Source organism: Electrona antarctica, assembly GCF_951216825.1.
Source record: "Electrona antarctica genome assembly, chromosome: 9".
NCBI lineage: Eukaryota > Metazoa > Chordata > Actinopteri > Myctophiformes > Myctophidae > Electrona > Electrona antarctica.
Window position 1 is genome coordinate 40,471,509 of NC_136790.1, and position 19,296 is coordinate 40,490,804.

General features: G+C 44.1%; 1 protein-coding gene across 4 annotated transcripts in view; it reads left to right on the forward strand.

Annotated features, from left to right (window-relative positions):
* cadpsb (Ca2+-dependent activator protein for secretion b) overlaps positions 1-19,296 on the forward strand; it is a gene marked incomplete at its 5' end in the record, with an annotated part of 108,424 nt that overhangs the window by 34,978 nt on the left and 54,150 nt on the right. For all 4 annotated transcript variants that reach the window (XM_079509182.1, XM_079509183.1, XM_079509184.1 and 1 more), the window contains 3 exons: positions 11,279-11,359; positions 13,303-13,536; positions 16,628-16,749. In XM_079509182.1, the coding sequence (XP_079365308.1) occupies positions 11,279-11,359; positions 13,303-13,536; positions 16,628-16,749 (437 nt within the window). The remainder of the gene's footprint in view (positions 1-11,278; positions 11,360-13,302; positions 13,537-16,627; positions 16,750-19,296) is intronic.

The following is a 19,296-nucleotide window of genomic DNA, read 5'->3' on the forward strand; positions in this document are numbered from 1 at the left end:
GAGGAGCTGCGTTGGGTCCCCAAGTCGGCTCCGTGGCCGTACCTTGAGTTGGCTGTGTGGCCGTGACCATCTCTTGTGTTGTCCTTGTGTTGGGTCCCCAAGTCGGCTCAGTGGCCGTACCTTGAGTTGGCTGTGTGGCCGTGACCGTCTCTTGTGTTGTCCTTGCGTTGGGTCCCCAAGTCGGCTCAGTGGCCATACCTTGAGTTGGCTGTGTGGCCGCGACCGTCTCTTGTGTTGTCCTTGCGTCCGTGTTTGAGGGATTCCGATTTTACAGGGGCCAGTTCCGAATTGCAGCCGTCCGTAGGTGCCCTTTGAGAGCGGTTTTGAAGGAGTCAAGGGATTCGCATGTCTTAATGACTGTTGGTAGGGCGTTCCACATTTTGGTGGCATAGGAGCGAAAAGAATTTAGTCCCTTGTTTGTGCCGAATCTGGGTTGTACATGGTTCGTTGCACTCCCTCTGGTGAACACCCACCCACCAAAACAAAACAACGCACGAAACACAGTACAACGAGTTAGCGTCTTAGCTAAAACATGGAGGAGAAAGGGGAAGAAAATGAAGTGCAGTTACAACAAGCACAGGGAAACTATTTATCCGTGGGTGAAGAAGCCATGCAGTGCAAGGCATATTGAAAGAGTCTTCTGTGACATTTGTAATTAGAGTCGTTTCTCAGTGACACACGGAGGAGGTGAATAACGACGTGAAGCAATGTGTTGATCAAAAGGAGGCTTCACGGTGCATGGACACGTTTGTACTAAAACCAAAACAAGAAGAAAAGGTAACAGCAGCTGAACTAACTAGTGTTTACCACACAACTGAGAGACTTTCAGACTTGTAATGGACAACATAAACACCTAAAAACACCTACAAAGTGTATATCCTGGCTGTGCTGCTATGGTGGAGAAGTGTGTTTACAATTTAATTTATTATGAGTTGCCTCCAATGCTGACCAATTTTATTTTATTTTATCTTTTATTTATTTTACCTGTATAATTTCAAAAATAATTTGCAGTAGTTGGCTTTGTTAGGAGGAGGATACTTTGATAAAGTAAACATTTATTTATTGGTTCCTTATTGGTTGTAATTCATGCCTTCACAATCAAATCAAAGCCCCTTGGTTGGTTGGTTGGTTGGTTGGTCCAGTTGTATTGGTTGGTTGGTTGGTTGGTTGGTTGGTTGGTGAATTGTCCAGTTGTATTGGTTGGTTGGTTGGTGTATTTTTCTCCAGTTGTTTTGTTGGTGTATTGTCCAGTTGTATTGGTTGGTTGGTTGGTTGGTTGGTGTATTGTGTATTGGTTGGTTGGTTGGTCTATTGTCCTGTTTGTCCAATAATAGTTCATTTAAATGCATTTCTGTTAAGTTTATTTTATTTGCATAGTAGTTCTATTATAGTTATTATCATCATAGTCCTATTATGTGCTACTGAATCAACCAGATGGCAAAGCATAGATATGCTATGTGAGGGGCAGAATAGAAATGTCTAATTGAGGAATAGAAATATTATTTTTGTTTTCGTATACACATTATTCACGCGCACGACACAACCCTGCATGTGTCCCACATTGTCCCACACAAACACACTCTTTGTCCCACATCTGGTTAGTTGGGATCTGGTCACCCTACTTCCTGCTTACGCTGCACAGCGTTTGACCGGTTTGAGACTGCCTACCTTTCTTAAAGGCGCAGCGCCCTGTATATATTTTTTATTTCTCTCGCCCCTAACAGGGGTTCATTCATACATACGTACATTATGAATTACGTCATATGTGTCTGAGCAAATTGGCTGTCGGTATGTCGGTGGAAACCCTTGGCCAATAATACGTCACCATTCTTGGTGACGTAACTAAGGTATGTTTCAAGGTTAGTATAAGGTCAATAAGTATTGATTAGAGCGCCCCTCACTTCACACGGGTGTGATTTTTACATTTCACTTTACTTAAAGCACACACAGTCACCTCTATAAAGGGATTGATCCTGGCCAAAAGAAAGGTTCAGTGAGTGAGCAGCAATGATGTATTATACTTGACTTTATAAGTAATTATAAAAGGCTTTAAGGAATTATTAGTATGTATGAGTTCTTATAACTATAATTATACAGTTGGGTTGTGAGTTGTGACAGTGACAGTGCCAGTAGCAGCAGAGGGAGAGGGAGAAGAAACATTGACATTGAGTTTACATCAACAAAAGCATACCAAATCAAACTGGAACGCTTCTTCATAGACATTGCACTCAGTTGTCCTCCAGGCTATTGTTTGTGCATGAATCACACAGTGGCTGTCAGTCTTGTGCGTAGGAGTCGCTATTTTCACAGATCACTCAAACTCAAGCAAGCCAAGGATTAAAGGGCCATCAACACAAAGAATTATAACTAAATGAAGATATGTATAATGATAATGATGTGAGAATCCAGAAGAAGCCATCAACACAAAGAATTATAACTAAATGAAGATATGTATAATGATAATGATGTGAGAATCCAGAAGAAGCCATCAACACAAAGAATTATAACTAAATGAAGATATGTATAATGATAATGATGTGAGAATCCAGAAGAAGCCATCAACACAAAGAATTATAACTAAATGAAGATATGTATAATGATGTGAGAATCCAGAAGAAGCCATCAACACAAAGAATTATAACTAAATGAAGATATGTATAATGATAATGATGTGAGAATCCAGAAGAAGCCATCAACACAAAGAATTATAACTAAATGAAGATAACTATAATGATAATTATGTGAGAATCCACACTGATGAATGGTTGTTCTGTACAAATGTTGAAAATGAGTGATGTGTTGAACATGACATGTTGAACGTGACGCCCTGTACATTTTTAATTCACCACTGTTGTTGTCATTATAGTTGAGGTTTTGACTTAAAAGTATAGAATACAATATAGTGATAGTTATCTTTATCTTTATTTATAGCTATAATTCTTGGCGTGGAATAATGGCGTCCAAAAATATATTTTTTCTTTTCTTTTTTTAGCATTCCATTGTGATCAAATTGTAGTTCATATAACAAAGAATGTCACAGTGCTAACTGGCTTCATGAAGGCTACAGTAGTATTAATTTATATTGGTGGAAACACTGCTGACTGGTTGAAAACCCTTCATTTTTCATGCTCAGCGGTTGTGATCATGAATATTTATCCACATGGATGAGCTCTTATTCTGGCTGAATATATTCCCCAATCTCAGGTGGCTGCGCATTAAATTACTTGTGCCAGTGTGTCAGAATCACACTGGCAACTGAGCCAAGAATCACAGGCCATGCGGGCCCCCTGACAGACAGACTATACACAAATAACCTTCCTATTAGTGAAGCCCCACCTTGTTTTCCTCTCTAATTTGCCTAGTCAGCAACTCTTAGTTGGGACATTAGATTAGAGCCCTGTGCACACTGTATGGGGTAAAGGATCTAAACTCCTAAACCTCTAAACTGAAAGGCTATGCCACCAGCTTAGCATGGAATCTGGACCATGTCTGTCAGAAAGAAAAAAGAAAAAGAAATCACTGCTTTTGATAGAGAAGCCAACGCTTCATCTAACCGCAAGGGCTTGAAATAAGTATAACAATTAGCGCATGCCTTGCATGTTAGACTCGTAATAAAAGCAGGTCTCTGTGTGTGTGTGTGTGGGTGTGTGTGTGTGTGTGTGTGTGTGTGTGTGTGTGTGTGTGTGTGTGTGTGTGTGTGTGTGTGGGTGGGGGGGGGGGGGGGGGGGGGGATCACTAAAGGTATACTGTATGTATCTCCATCTCATCCATCTATCAATCTATTATGCTTGCAATCAAATCTTTTCGCAATCAAAACAATCAATCAAATCCCCCCCCCCCCCCCCACACACACACACACACACACACACACACATACACACACACACACACACACACACACACACACACACACACACACACACACACACACACACACACACACACACACACACACACACCTCCACACACAGGACTGTTCAGTGTCTGTTCACACATACTGTAGCAAGTCTAAATATAGACCATTCCAGGTCTCATCCAGCTCCGAAAGGAGCGCTGCCTCCTCTATTTCTTGGTGGGACGCACTGTCTCCCTCTGTGCTGTCTGCAGCTAATGTCTTGTCCACCTGGGAAGCTGTCATCAGCTGTGCTGTTAACTACCCGCCTGCTTCTGTTCCAGCACCTTTGACCTGCTGTCAGCTTGGCTAACACTGAGGCAACGTCACCTTTATGTTAGCTGCAGTGATGCTGTCAGCTCCGTTAACATTGAGGGAGGTTTAGCAGGGCTGGTGGTTTATGAAAATGCCTGTCCACATGCATCATGCCAGTGGGACAGACGACAGCAATGACCTTTAGGCCAGCCTGATAAGTTTGGGGTGCAGTGGAGCTTACATAGCGACTGACCTTGGCTTTTGTTCTGTAGTGTACAACCTGCATGGACCATGTCTGTTTCTCTACTGATGTCAGGAAAGAGGTGGAGTAATTGGAGGAACTGCCCACCCAAACGCACGCACGCACGCACGCACGCACGCACGCACGCACGCACGCACGCACGCACGCACGCACGCACACACACACATTACATGCTACAAAGCCCCTCCTCTCATATAAGCTGTAAAACAGATAAGCAGCAGACATTCGTTCATTGCACCACACTGCTTGGTAGCCATGGTATTGGATTTCAGAATGAAAGCATACAAAGAGACAATTAACTTTTCCTTGGGGGGGTGTGGGTATGCAGCTTTGATGACAGGCCAAGCTGCTGGATTTCCAGCCGTGGCACTGTGACAGTTGTTATGGGGTTGCACCGGTCAGAGATCACTGGCAAAGCACTCTAGAGCTTGGTGAACGTTTACAGGCGGTGCAGGATAGTAGTCACCACCACGCAGCAATGCACTCAGCACCATGCAGTACAGTATACCAGCAGTCATAGCTCCCAAACCTGATGTTTTGGTTGTTGTTGTTGTTGTTGTTGTTGTTGTTGTTGTTGTTGTTGTTGTTTCTTTGCTTTGTTTTTCCCCTTCCTGCCACATAAGTCTCATGTCTTCTGAAGTCCCATTGTTTAGCAGAATTGCAGTCAGTATTTATGAGCTGAAAGTGCAGACGTTCTGCTGCAGCTGGTGGCAAAAGTCTGATTATGTGCTCTACTAAACAGGAACTCTGTGCAATGCAGCAGGGTGGCTGTTCAGTGGCCAAGACTGAAAGCACATGCACAGTACTGACAGTTCACACTGACAGTCTTCCATTTTAGATACCATCTGGCCAGCATCATTTCATACTTTGCAGAACCAGTATGAGCAGAACCTGTATCAACAATTAAGTTAATATTGACGATCCACCCCCCCCCCCCCCCCCCCCCCCCCAGAAAAGAGAAAAGTGCACTCAGCAGAGTGCAAATAATTCCCTCAGGACATAGAGGTACACAGGTGTTGAACTTGTCTTATCATCTCGCATCCATGCATCATCCCATGATGATGCAGCAGGTGCCATTTAAAGCTGTGTCGACCATTTCGGTGTGATATGATCTGCTCCACCTTGAGCAGGCATACTTGGCTGTGGAGAAACACGGTGCTGCTGTGGCAGTTGCAGGGACTGTTGATAGATCTGCACCGACCTCAACCCACTAAGAGTTGACTAGTTTGTGCAGAGCGTTGTTAAGCGTTATTAACCATGGCTTTGGTGTTCTTAGGGTGGTTCTTGAAAGAGAGTGTCCTGTACGTCGAGTGTAATAACCAAGACACACGGGGTGGTGTAGATTGGTATCCTGGGTTCCAGCCTGATTCGCTGCCTTCCATGATTTGTTTTGTCACTTTGCTACTCAGTCTGGCCAGCCTCCTGTTTGACTAGATTTCATAACGTCACCTGTTACGTAGGGGTGTGCTGAAATATCGATATTGCGATATATATATCGATACTTCCTCCCGCGATAAATAATCGATATTGATTATTAAAATATCGATATCGGAAAAATATATATATTATCGAGGGCCTAATATCGCGATATATATCGTATCGTGAGGTACCCATATCGTCCCACCCCTTTGTTACGTAGCCTCGTTGTTGCTGATACGTCATCAGCCAGCACCACTCTGTCCATGCTTTTCTCAGCTGTTGAAAATAATTGCTCCAGTTCAAGACTCGAGAGTAAAACCTACGGTAAAAAGTAAACACTAATTTTATTCAGTAAATCAGATTCAGTAGCACAAAAACAACTGACGGCTGTGTGGGGTGAGTTTAGTGAATGATACTTGCGTTGCAGGGCAACAGCATTGGTGCACAGTGTGCATTGATACGACGTCAAACTGGTGGACCACAGACCAGCCACGGATCGATTTCACCCTTTGTCCCTTTGTCCCAACTAATGTACCCTGTCCAGACTCCAGAATGAGTAGCGAGTGGCAAAACAAATCACGGAATGCAGCGAATCAGGCTGGAACCCAGGCTAGTAGATTGGAGAGTTTGTGGCCATCCCATGAGACATTGCATAGTTGCCTTTTTGATGTTTCAGGTGGTTAACTTGTTACTATAATAGATTGACATATCTATGTCATATAGAGGGCACTGTCGAGGGCAGACTCTTCTGGAAGTCTTCTGGAAGCTCTAATAATAATAGTGGCGTGTATTCAGTATTTATGTGTTTGCACCATGAAACGGTAGTGCTGCACATCGTCCCATCGTACTCCCCCCCCCCCCCCCCCCTCTCACTCTCTCTCTCTCTCCAATCATTACCTTGCTCCTTTTTCTCTCAGATTTCTCTCAGAGGTTTCTCAATTTTCTGCCCTGTCAATATGCACAAGAAATATATACCACAGCATAATCGACAGAGTTTTGAAAAGACATACTGTAGATTTCTGCATGATCAAAATTCACTAAGATGTATACGCCCAATCGCCCATATTTCGAACGTAAAGGAATTTACGCAACTTCCCACATTAGTAGTCTTATTCATTAATGTTTTTCTGTCGGTTCATTTAGCGTCGGCAGACTCAGCCAAAGTTTCATGAAATGATGAAAATAGACATGCCTTAATGTCGCTGGAGGCACAGACGCACCTCCAATGTCATTGTCCACAGTATTAATTTATAATACTGTACTGTAAATTGATCACATGATTGCCCCTAATAAGTCTTAACATCTGAAGAGGAAACAGTGGATGGCTGAAGAAATGTGTTCAGAATAGATCCATTCCCCATTCCGACGTAGGACAGTGATATCCAAAAGATGAATTTCTCCTCAGTAATCAATAAAGCTCTATCCATAATCTAGCAGCTTTACAGTATGCCCTGCTGGATTCTAGCATCATCTTTTTACCTCGGTATACTGTAGGTGAGCAATATTCAGTAGAAAAGGCTTAATATCCTTTTGGTGGAGTTAAACTTTGTAAACTTCTTATTCTCATATAAGAGAGCATTACGTTCAACTGAGTCATCGTGCAATCAGGGACTTGCTTCCAGACAGAACAGATGTACAAGTTGTCAAGGTGATGTAACGCCAACAATCTGTTTATTTTTTATTTTTTGACGAGAGACAAAGTTGAACTTCTTCAGCACGGTGAACTTTGTTGCAAGTTAGGTGAATTCAGCTTTAAGTTTCTCAATTTGTCATGGTCGTCGATAGTTGTGTGGTGCTCCCAACTCTATGGGTGCTCCTAGGTGGATTTGACTGTAACAAGAATTAAGATCCATCCACTATTCCATCCACCATCCTGAGGCTGTTGAGATCCACTGTTCAATGTTGTAGCAACAGAGTAAACAATGTTCACTTATGGATAAAATCTTCACTGTCGTATGAAAGTTGCTTAAACTTCGATGGAGCAAGTTAAGTTGAGTTTATGGGGCAAAAGGAAGGAGTGACTGTCTTTCCTGCTGCGCAGAGCCAGTGTGTGCCATGCCCATGTCACACACGCACGCACGCACGCACGCACGCACGCACGCACGCACGCACGCACGCACGCACGCCGTCCACATATCTTAACTATCAGGCAGAACCAAAAACAACAGCTTTCTCTTGGTTGCCGCCGCCCTTCCTGCTAACAGCCACACAGTGACTTCAGCTTGTTCTCTGTTACAGGGCATTGCTGGAAGGGGCAAGGAATCAATACAGTAAAGCCTGAGAGACAAGGCCTGTTAATGTAATAGGAGAGGGTGAAATAGCATCAGGCACAGAGAGGTCAGCTCTGGCTCCAGTCCCAACAGCAGGAGACCAGAGCGTTTTAGAACACTCCATCACATAATAACAGCAGCGTGCTCATATAATATACCGTGAAGTTCTGTCTGTCTGTCTGTCTGTCTGTCTGTCTGTCTGTCTGACAAAGATCTCTTTGTGAGGGAATGTATGTAATGTAATTCCAAACACAAGAAGTGATATTTTATTTGTAATTGTCATTCCTGGTTGTAGTGTAGGCTAATGGTATTTGTTTTCGTTTGTCTCAAATCAGCTCATATCTGTTTGTTTCAATTCATTCAACTTTATTTGCCAAGCTTCTACAGGAATCAATGTACAATCGCTAGACTGCTAAATGGAAACAACAATATTATACAATATATGTTTTTTTTCCCCCAAGGAAACATTAGCGAGAGATCTCAATTGATTTCATTGTCTCCACCAGGCCAAAGGCATGGGGAGAGTATGTTTTGCACTCCGTCCGTCCATCTGTCCGTCTGTGTGTCTGCCCATGTGTGTGTATGTGTCAGTCCATCTGTGTGTCTGTCCATGTGTGTGTATGTGTCAGTGTATGTCCCTGTCCGTCCGTGCAGCTAATCTCCGGCACCATTGGCGAAATAGGTGATATGTGACCTTCCATTGTCGGTCTTGATTCTCAATATCATTCCTTAATATAATTTCATTCCCACTTGGTTGTGGCAAATCAGCTTATCTGTCAGTATGATACCATTCCTTTACGTTTCTATTTGCCAAGCTTCTACTAAAACCAATGCACTCAGTGGAATTGCTCTGAGGATTATTAAATACAATGTTGTTGGCTTGTCCAGGAGGTTTTTCTGCAGACTTTCATGACTCAAACTAATATATAAACATTAAACACACTAATGAATCAATAAGAAAGGTCATTGAAGGGAGAGCATTTTATTGTGAATCTTTTGATTTGAAGTATTTATTGTATAAGAAAGTGCATGGGTGAGAGAGAGAGAGAACCATCCATAGAGAGTAGCATAGAGACAAAAGAGACAAAGAGCGAAACAGAGAGAGAAATCAGCCCTTTCATCTCTTTCCCTGTGTCAACTGATATACTGCACATTTCTCTCCATTCATTATTGATGCGACTGGGCCAGGAAGTTATTAGCTTTTCATTTCTCTGAGCCAAAAATGTATGTAATTATAATTTTAGTTTAACCCCTTGTTTTTTTAAATGCTCTAAATAGTCACATAACTGCCATTTTGCTGACAGGGGAAAAAAAAGAAAAGAAAATCTATATCCTGTCATCTGAAGGCCACAGCAGCACATCATGAATGATATAGTTCATTCCTCCAGTCATGGTCTCTATGGTGATGGCAGCACGATTCCTGTGGTGTTATGGGAATGATTCTGGTGCCATTGAACTGAAAATGTGCTCCTGGTTTGCATTGTTCTGCACTGATCCCAGAGAATAGAATAAGATGTCATTCTAATTAGCCTCCATAACCTGAGACTGATGTGTCTTAGTCATGACAAGGCTGCATGGTCAGACTCATAGCTGGCTTGCATGGTCACTTTTGTTTTGACCCGCAACCACTGCTGGTTAATTGTGTCACCCCAGGCTTCCATAATTGAAACCCTGCTACAACACTTAACCACCGTTTATGGTTGCAGCAACTATCTCGCCTCCCCCTCCCTCTCACTCATTCATTCAAAAGCAGGCTGTTGGTGCACTGGAGAAATTAGGAATTAGTGCTGCAGCCTCTCACAGCCTCTAATAACAACATAAGCGGGGCAAGTGACATAAACACAAAGGGAAGCGCTGACTTCATGGGTTGTGTCAACAGGGCAACTTGTTTATTGCCTCTAGAATTAATTGTTTTATTTGCCCTCTGTGCACTCGTGGACAGCAGTTCTTAGTGCTTACTACACAGTGGATCTTCTCCAGAGGTCCACTTTCATCAAATTGAACGGCTCGAATTGAATTGTATGTGTCATGGTGCCTATGACTGGTTATTGTTACTGCATGGTAGCACGCGCGCGTGTGTGTGTGTGTGTGTGTGTGTGTGTGTGTGTGTGTGTGTGTGTGTGTGTGTGTGTATGTGCGCCTGCGTGCGTGCGTGCGTGCGTGCGTGCGTGTGTGCGTGCGTGCGTGCGTGCGTGCGTGCGTGCGTGCGTGCGTGCTGTATGTTCGGGGGAGGGTGATGTGACAGGACTCAAAGTGACTGCTGCGTAGGCAACCTGGCCTGTGGTCTTGTTGGATCTGAAGGACCGTGTTGGCATGGTCACAAACATGCTTTAATGCACTGAAACTCAGTGAACAGCAGCAGATGTCACAATAGTGGTCAATGAATGCATACTATTATTAATATTGAAAATGTTTCTATGTAGTGGATGACGTATACATTTAAGATTATTATCTCTATCAACACTATTTTTCAGAAACATATTTTAACAATAAAGTGTCACGCCTCTGCATCAAATCCAGCTAACTCTTTGTAGCCTATTCTCTTGTTACATATAAGGCCTACACTTTATTTTGTGATATACTGTAGAGCCCATATATATATATATACACGCCAATGTTCCAATCGCGATCACCAGATAATCACAAATGACCTCCGAACATCGGCCATTTGTTCAGTACCACGGACAGTGCCGTAGTTTCTGAGAAAAGCGCGTGCAAAGGCCGCAGCAAATACAGAAGCTAATGGCTATGGAGAAGCAGTGCTGGCTGGCGAGGCCTTAGCAAGCGTCCGTAGCAACCGGAGCGCTTCCAAAAATGAAACACAGCATGGCTTTCTTATAGCGATATCAAACGACTTAAGAGGAGCCTACTCGTCATAAGCGCCCCGCATAATACATTTATAGGACGAGTATAACTGTCAAAATGTGTTAAGATGCTTTTTCGGGCTTTTAGCCTTTGATAGACATACTGTACAGTAGTTAGACAGGAAACGGGGAGAGAGAGGGGGGAAAGACATGCAGCAAAGGTCGTCGGGATCGGGACTCGTACCCACGACACCTAATTACCTAACATAATCTATTATAATTTTGACATATTAATGTGACTCTAGCTGTAATATCAGAACAAATACACAGAATACTTGGTTGTTTACATATTCTTTTCCTCTTTGTTTATGTGTAGCTGGACAACCTGGACGAACAGGCTGCACAGATCAGGAGAGAACTGGATGGGCGTCTTCAGATGGCTGATCAGATTGCCAGGGTGAGTCAGACATGGAAAATGGGCCCACATGATAAAGTAAAGTCTGATATACAGTACATGTATAATGTGTTAGATATCTCACTCTGAGTGAAACATATCCTGTACAAGATGTTAGAATTTGAAATCACACTGAATATGTAGTAAGTGATAAAGTGCTGGAGGTGTGTGTGTGTGTGTGTGCGTGTGCGTGTGCGTGTGTGTGTGTGTGTGTGTGTGTGTGTGTGTGTGTGTGTGTGTGTGTGTTGGGGTGGGGGCATCAGGATATTTACTCACCTTAAAGCAGCACTATGTAACTCTCCTGTTTTACCCGCTTTCCTGCTGACATTTTTACCATTGAGCTAATAGTAATAGACTTTGCTGCAATAGACCTTCTTGCTCGGGCGATATGGTCTTTTTAATGTTTGTTTTTAGCATGCCCACCCGGGGCATCATGTGTGGGGCGGCATGCCCCCCAGGGGCATCATGTGTGGGGCGGCATGCCCCCCAGGGGCATCATGTGTGGGGCGGCATGCCCCCCAGGGGCATCATGTGTGGGGCGTCATGCCCACCCGGGGCATCATGTGTGGGGCGGCATGCCCACCCGGGGCATCATGTGTGGGGCGGCATGCCCACCCGGGGCATCATGTGTGGGGCGGCATGCCCACCCGGGGCATCATGTGTGGGGCGGCATGCCCACCCGGGGCATCATGTGTGGGGCGGCATGCCCCCCACCCGGGGCATCATGTGTGGGGCGGCATGCCCACCCGGGGCATCATGTGTGGGGCGGCATGCCCCCCCAGGGGCATCATGTGTGGGGCGGCATGCCCCCCAGGGGCATCATGTGTGGGGCGGCATGCCCCCCACCCGGGGCATCATGTGTGGGGCGGCATGCCCCCCACCCGGGGCATCATGTGTGGGGCGGCATGCCCCCCACCCGGGGCATCATGTGTGGGGCGGCATGCCCACCCGGGGCATCATGTGTGGGGCGGCATGCCCCCCACCCGGGGCATCATGTGTGGGGCGGCATGCCCACCCGGGGCATCATGTGTGGGGCGGCATGCCCCCCCAGGGGCATCATGTGTGGGGCGGCATGCCCCCCAGGGGCATCATGTGTGGGGCGGCATGCCTACCCGGGGCATCATGTGTGGGGCGGCATGCCCACCCGGGGCATCATGTGTGGGGCGGCATGCCCCCCAGGGCATCATGTGTGGGGCGGCATGCCCCCCAGGGGCATCATGTGTGGGGCGGCATGCCCCCCAGGGGCATCATGTGTGGGGCGGCATGCCCCCCAGGGGCATCATGTGTGGGGCGGCATGCCCACCACTGAGTCAAGAATGGTGGTGTGTGTGGTGTTTTTTTCCATCCTAGCTCCTTTTGCTCTTCTATGAATTCTCAAGTGCTGTTTCAGTTTACTATTTCTTGTAATGCTTTTTCCACTTTTGAGAAGCACTGTTCTAAATCGTAACAGTTTTCTGAAAAACCTATGTTTTTTGCTGGGTTTTAATGGGTTGACATACAGTATTCTACCATACAGTTTGGACAACATTACATTTTATTCATAAAAAAAAATAGTTACATATACATGATATACTGTATGAGGCTTCATGTACAGGTATTTCCTCAACTGACTTCCTTACAGTGCATTATGCTTCTGCTTTTACCATGGCTAACTGCCAAAAATATTTTACCATACATGGTTCTCGTTCATTCCTTCAATGTAGCTACAATATTTTTGTTGCCAGGTTGCTAATTACGAACCAGACTACCGGACTATCTATTCTCATTTAGCAGTTTTACAGACAATTAATGTAACATCAAATGTGACATGTCTCGATCAATCGGAATAGCGTATTTGCTGCTGGTGGTCTGTTATCTTTCAATTCCGTAGGTAGAACAAAATACATTTACCATTCACTGTGCATTGTTTAAAAGCTTTAACTGCAGTCCTTTCTGGTTCCTCACAGGGTGGAAAGTTCCCCAAATTTGTGTCCAAAGAGATGGAGGGCATGTACATCGAGGAGCTGAAGGCCTCCGTCAACCAGCTCATGGCTAACCTGGAGAGCATGCCCGTGTCCAAAGGAGGGGAGTTCAAACTTCAGAAGATGAAACGGGGGCACAACACGTCTATCATAGACATGGGCCAGGAGGACGAGAACACGCTGTCAAAGTCTGACGTGGTCCTCTCCTTCACTCTGGAGGTAAACCAGCACATACAAGGAATATGATACAGTTGGGTGCCACCGATATTGTCCCTTTGACCCATTTAGGCCTGACCTCAAAATTTAAAAAAATCCTTCTAAATCCTCCAGTTTTCTGAAATAAATATTTTCACGATTTTTCAAAAATAGCAGATCTACAAGCTCGTAGCGCGCCACTCGGTGGCGCGCTACGAGCTTGTAGATCTGCTATTTTTTAATACAAAGACCCATTTAGGCCTGACCTCAAAATTTTAAAAAAATCCTTCTAAATCCTCCAGTTTTCTGAAATAAATATTTTCACGATTTTTCAAAAATAGCAGACCTACAAGCTCGTAGCGCGCCACTCGGTGGCGCGCTATGAGCTTGTAGATCTGCTATTTTTCAATAGCTAAATTATAACATAATGTTTAAAACACCAAAAGGGGTTCCCGCCCAAAATGGGTTAACTGTCCTTTTGCGCAGATCACGCAAACCTCAGCAAAAAGAAAAGGACAATATCGATGGCCTCCAACTGTAGATCTGCATGAAAACCACCATATAGGATTTTGGTATTTAACCAGTTTCATGTGCTGCAAAAAAAACAGGGTTAATTTAATCTCTCTGAGCTGCGCTAATCTCTCTGAGCTGCGCTACCGAATCTGTCAGCAGGGCCATTCAGAACGTGTACATTGTTGATAGTGGGAATGAAAACACAGGCGCACCACAGGAAGTGGTGGGCTGAGGGCATGCCAAAAGGGCCAACAACCTGTTATACACATTCTATTGAGGCCTAGCTGCCCCCAGAGGCAAATTCAACGGAAACAACAGAAGGCGCTTTTCCCCCCCCTATTTTGCCAATAGGCCTATCTCACAGCCCGCTTTCCACGCCCACTTCCGGTAAATAGTGGTGTCATTTAACATTAGCATTTACACGTTTTTTTCTCTGGAGAATCTAAGTACATTTTCTAATGTAAAAATGTGACAGACCAATATTATTATGAAGCAAACAAGATGGTAAATCAGCTCGAACAGTTAGAACAAACCTTACCTTGAGAAAACAAAAGTTGTAGACTTCTTAAATTACCTCTGTTAACATGTAGCGTCTATGGAGTGACGTCACGCTATCACCACTAACCCCGAAAGGGGGCGTATTAAGGGGGCGGGGAAATTCTGTGAGATAGGCTTATTGTGCTTTGGTCTAGCAGCACTACTAAATAGTGTTTACATGGTAAATATATCCTGATTCAAATGCTTATGGTATATAATACCATACTGGAATGTATTCCAATTGTGGTGTTTACATCTATGGTTTAGCAGTCATTGTGAATACAATTGGAATATATCTGTCCATGTAAACGCATGCAGTGTTTGTTGGTCTAATAATGGGACTTCAACGAATTTTAGCAATGCTCAGAGGCAGGAAAGACAAATCAATGACGCTCTACATCCCCTTAGTGTAAGAATACATGTGCATAAATCAGGCTTCATAAATCATAGCTGTCACAGGCCACCTCTCTACTCCAGCCTAAATATAGGAACAGACAGCAGAGCTGCTTGGAGGTCTGAACAGAAGGTATGAGAGTACCAGACAGAGACACAAGGAAAAAGCTCCTTAGCACAGGGAACGTGAGTCATCTTTGTTAACACTTATCAGCATGTCTCACCAGGGAAGCAGGGAAACATCTCAGGTCTTGCATTACGATGCAGCGCTGTTTAAGACTCACAAAGAACATAACATGTATAAGGAATGAGGAATGCATTTCGGAGGTGTGTACCGTCCATTACACATTTCACAATACCTCTAATCCAATAGTGTCAACTATGGTTTTGTGCAGTGGTGGACAGTAACACATTGCACTTTTGACTCCACTATATTTCTAGGAAGTGGATAAAGTACATTATGAATTAACCACTTAAGCCCTATTTTAAGTAACATTAAAATAGCAGATACAAGATCGAGCTTGTAGGTCAGATATTTTCACTATTATTTTTTATATATTTTTTTTGTCATTTATGTCATTTCATTATTTGGGGGGAAACTTTGTAATTTCTACCTTTGAATACTAAAAGGACAACTTCGATCTTCATACAATTGGTTCTCACTTCTCACTAATACTCACTACAATACATACATACATACACACACATATATATATATATAATATTTAAAAAAAAAAGGATGGCTGTGGAAAGTTCAAAAACCTGCCTACCAGCGACATCATCGATGGGAATCCAATCTAATAGAAACTGCAGGCTGTCTCTTCCTGGAAAGTTAGCATAATATTGTATAATAGAAGATTCTCACATTAACTAAATAATGTCACTGGTAGGCAGGTTTCTGAAATTTCTGAGTGAGTAGACAGAAATGGTACCTTATTATAATGTCTGTCCTGATGAAGGTCTAATCGACCGAAACGTCGACCCAATAATTAAAGAGCAACATTTTGGCGACAAGTGTCTGACAGTGTGCGGGACCCTGTTTTTCAAAGATACCCTTTTTACCTTATTATAATGAACATTAGTGAGGACCAATTAAATGAAGATCGGTGTAGTACTCTTGTACTTTAACTCAAGTCAAATAAATTAAAAAATACATAATTAGGTCCCCTCTCCTTGGAGGGTTTTTGTCACTATGTATATTTGCACATACTGTGTACCCTACCCATTCCTAAAGGAGCAGTGAACGTCATTAATACGGCGCTTGGTTAGTGTCTTGCTCAGGGAGTGGGGACTTGGACACATTGCCAGATTACATTGCCATAGTAAAACTTTGACTGAACAACTCAACTTGTAGTTGAGTAATATTTGACTGTAGTATATAGAGCGTCGCAGTCCCACCCCCGATGAGCGGCCCGGAAGAGAATTTCATTTTTCCCATAGACGTTTCAGAAAGTATTTAAAGACCTTTAAAGCCTCGGACAAAGACAACTCGGATGGTGACAACTCATGACAATAAACACAATCGTTTTTTTGTGAGTGTCCTATTGGAGTCAGATGAGACAGTCCACAAATATTGTTTTGACCTACAAAACAACTCAATTTCTTCTTCTTCTTCTTCTTCTTCTTCTTCTTCTTCTTCTTCTTCTTCTTCTTCTTCTTCTTCTTCTGGCAGGTGGTGATCATGGAGGTGGTGGGGCTTAAGTCTTTGGCCCCCAACAGGATTGTGTACTGCACCATGGAGGTGGAGGGAGGGGAGAAGCTCCAGACAGACCAAGCAGAAGCCTCCAAACCAACGTAAGGCCATTGGACGTTTTCAAGATTTAATTTAAATGTAATTTTGACTTACTCAATGAATCAAGGGGGCACGGTGGCACAGTTGGTAGTGCTGTCGCCTCACAGCTAGAAGGTCCTGGGTTTGATTCCAGCTCGGGACGCTGTGGGTGCTGGCAGCTTGTTTCCTCCTCCACGTCATCAGTGCCCATACCCGAGGCTGGGTTGGCGAAAGGGCCTTTCTGTGTGGAGTTTGCATGTTCTCCCTGTGTACCCTCACAACAAACATGCAGTAATCCTGGTCTCTAAACTGCCTCCCCCTGGTCAGCCGGGGTGCCTGATGGAGGGGAAAGGAACTGGTTGGAATAATGTGTTCCTTCCACGCGCTACGTCCAACCAGGGAAACTCCCCCCTGTCAGGTGTAAAGGAGCAACTTGGACACTCAGGCATGAAGGAAGCATGAGTTCAAGTCCGTTGCTCTCCCCATGTCCCCCATATATGGGGACTAGGTTGGCGGAGGGTGTGTAGAGCCCAGGATCACATTAGATAATTGACACAGGGGTTACAAAAAAGTGGGTTAAAAATTTAGGAAAAAAAGCAAAGCAAAGACATTTGTTTAATTTGTTTAATCTTTAAGTTTAAGGGCATGATAACTGTAAGTATATTGGCCGAATTTAGGCCAAGGAGTGTTTTTCATGCAAAACTAATGCTTGGAATGGAATCAGAATCATGAAAACCCCCTAGTTTGACATCTCACATGCTACTAACTTAAAGCAAGTTTAAAATGTTTCCATATATTAGTTGTCTATGGTGTGGTATACAAAAATGGCCATAACTTTTTTTCCCGGCAGAGCAGACCTCATGAGCAGACACACAAACACAAATAAAAAGTATGTCATGACACAGGTTAATCTCTATTCCTTGAGCGGCAATGATAATGGTGTGAGTGTCCACACTAATAAACAGTTCTGTTCTGAAACAGTAGCACCAAACACACGTTGCACAGTACTGTGTGTGAGCCTGTGTTAGAGCCTATGCGGAGGAAGAGAGAGAGAGATAGAGAGAGGGAGAGAGAGCCCCATCTCACTGCTGCTGAAAGACGATTGCATGGATAATAAGACAATGATTATTAATTCTAAGGAGTCAGGGTATTTGTTGCTGAGATAATGCCAGCTAGCCTAGTCTCCATATCTCCATCTCCAACATTTTCCGAGGGCGAATATGAGGAAAATTGCCTGTGCTTCTAATGAATTTTGAATGGCTGTCAAAATTTCTATCATTCATAAAATGTCTCTGAAAGTGATCAAAACTACATAATTTAGCCTACAACTATCGTTGTCATTATAGTTTTGGTGTGGCGCTTTTTAAACAAAATTAAAGTATCGTTAAAGTAATCGTGCTTGGTTTGAACAAAGGGAGGTAGGCAACTACTGGCTGGTATAGGCACTGATGTCACTTTTCTACAGGGTTCTGTGGAGATTACCTAATTCCTTTGTTGAAGTTGCTGTTGAAATGAATAGGAGACCCAAGCAGGCACATATCCTTCTTTCCATGTATTGGTCAGTTTTACAGACAGGTTACAGATATCATCGTTCCATGGTTACAGCATATTGAGGCCTTCGTAAATGGTAAATGGTAAATGGTGCATTTATATAGCGCCTTTATCCAAGACGCTTTACATAGATTGTGCATTACATTCACCCATTCACACACACATTCATACACCGATTGCAGCGGAAGCCATGCAAGGTACCAACCAGCACATCGGGAGCAATTTGGGGTTCAGTGTCTTGCCCAAGGACACTTCGACATGTAGACAGGAGGAGCCGGGATTCGAACCGCCGACCCATGGATCATTGGACGACCTGCTCTACCTCCTGAGCCACAGCTGCCCTACAGGCTTCGTCCCAGGCAGAGCGCCTAGGTTCCCCCCTTGTATCTCTCTGCTGTCTCTCACTTACTCTCTCTCTTACTGATTCCCTGTCCCATCTATTATACAATTGAAAAGGTGTACCCAACCCAGGAAAAGGGACCCAAAGTCACACACTGCGACACGTCACTGACACACTGCAACACGCTACACTCACACGACAGTGACGTCACAGACTTACCCTCCGCGTCGATCCACGGCTATCTCCTCATGTCGCGCAGCACACTGACACTCAACACCACCCCCGGAACAATTGTCATTGCACTGCCACTAAAGCCGGCAGCCTTCCACACTCACAAATAATATCAATATCAATAATAAACACAAAAACGCCACAAGCACCGACACCCCCGCACGCACACTCACACACGGGCCACGGAACACTGTTGCCAGGTCTATGCAAACAAGGCCAGAAAAAATGCCATACAACACGCTACTCACACACACTACAACACGCTACAACACGCTTAAAACTCGCGGACCTGGCAACACTGCATCCTTTTTTCCCATTGGCTACTGTTGCTAATTTGTTGCCACGTCTATGAAAACAAGCACAGAAAAAATGCCATTCAACACGCTACTTACACACACTACCACTCGCTTACAATACGCGGACCTGGCAACACTATATTCCCTCTCCC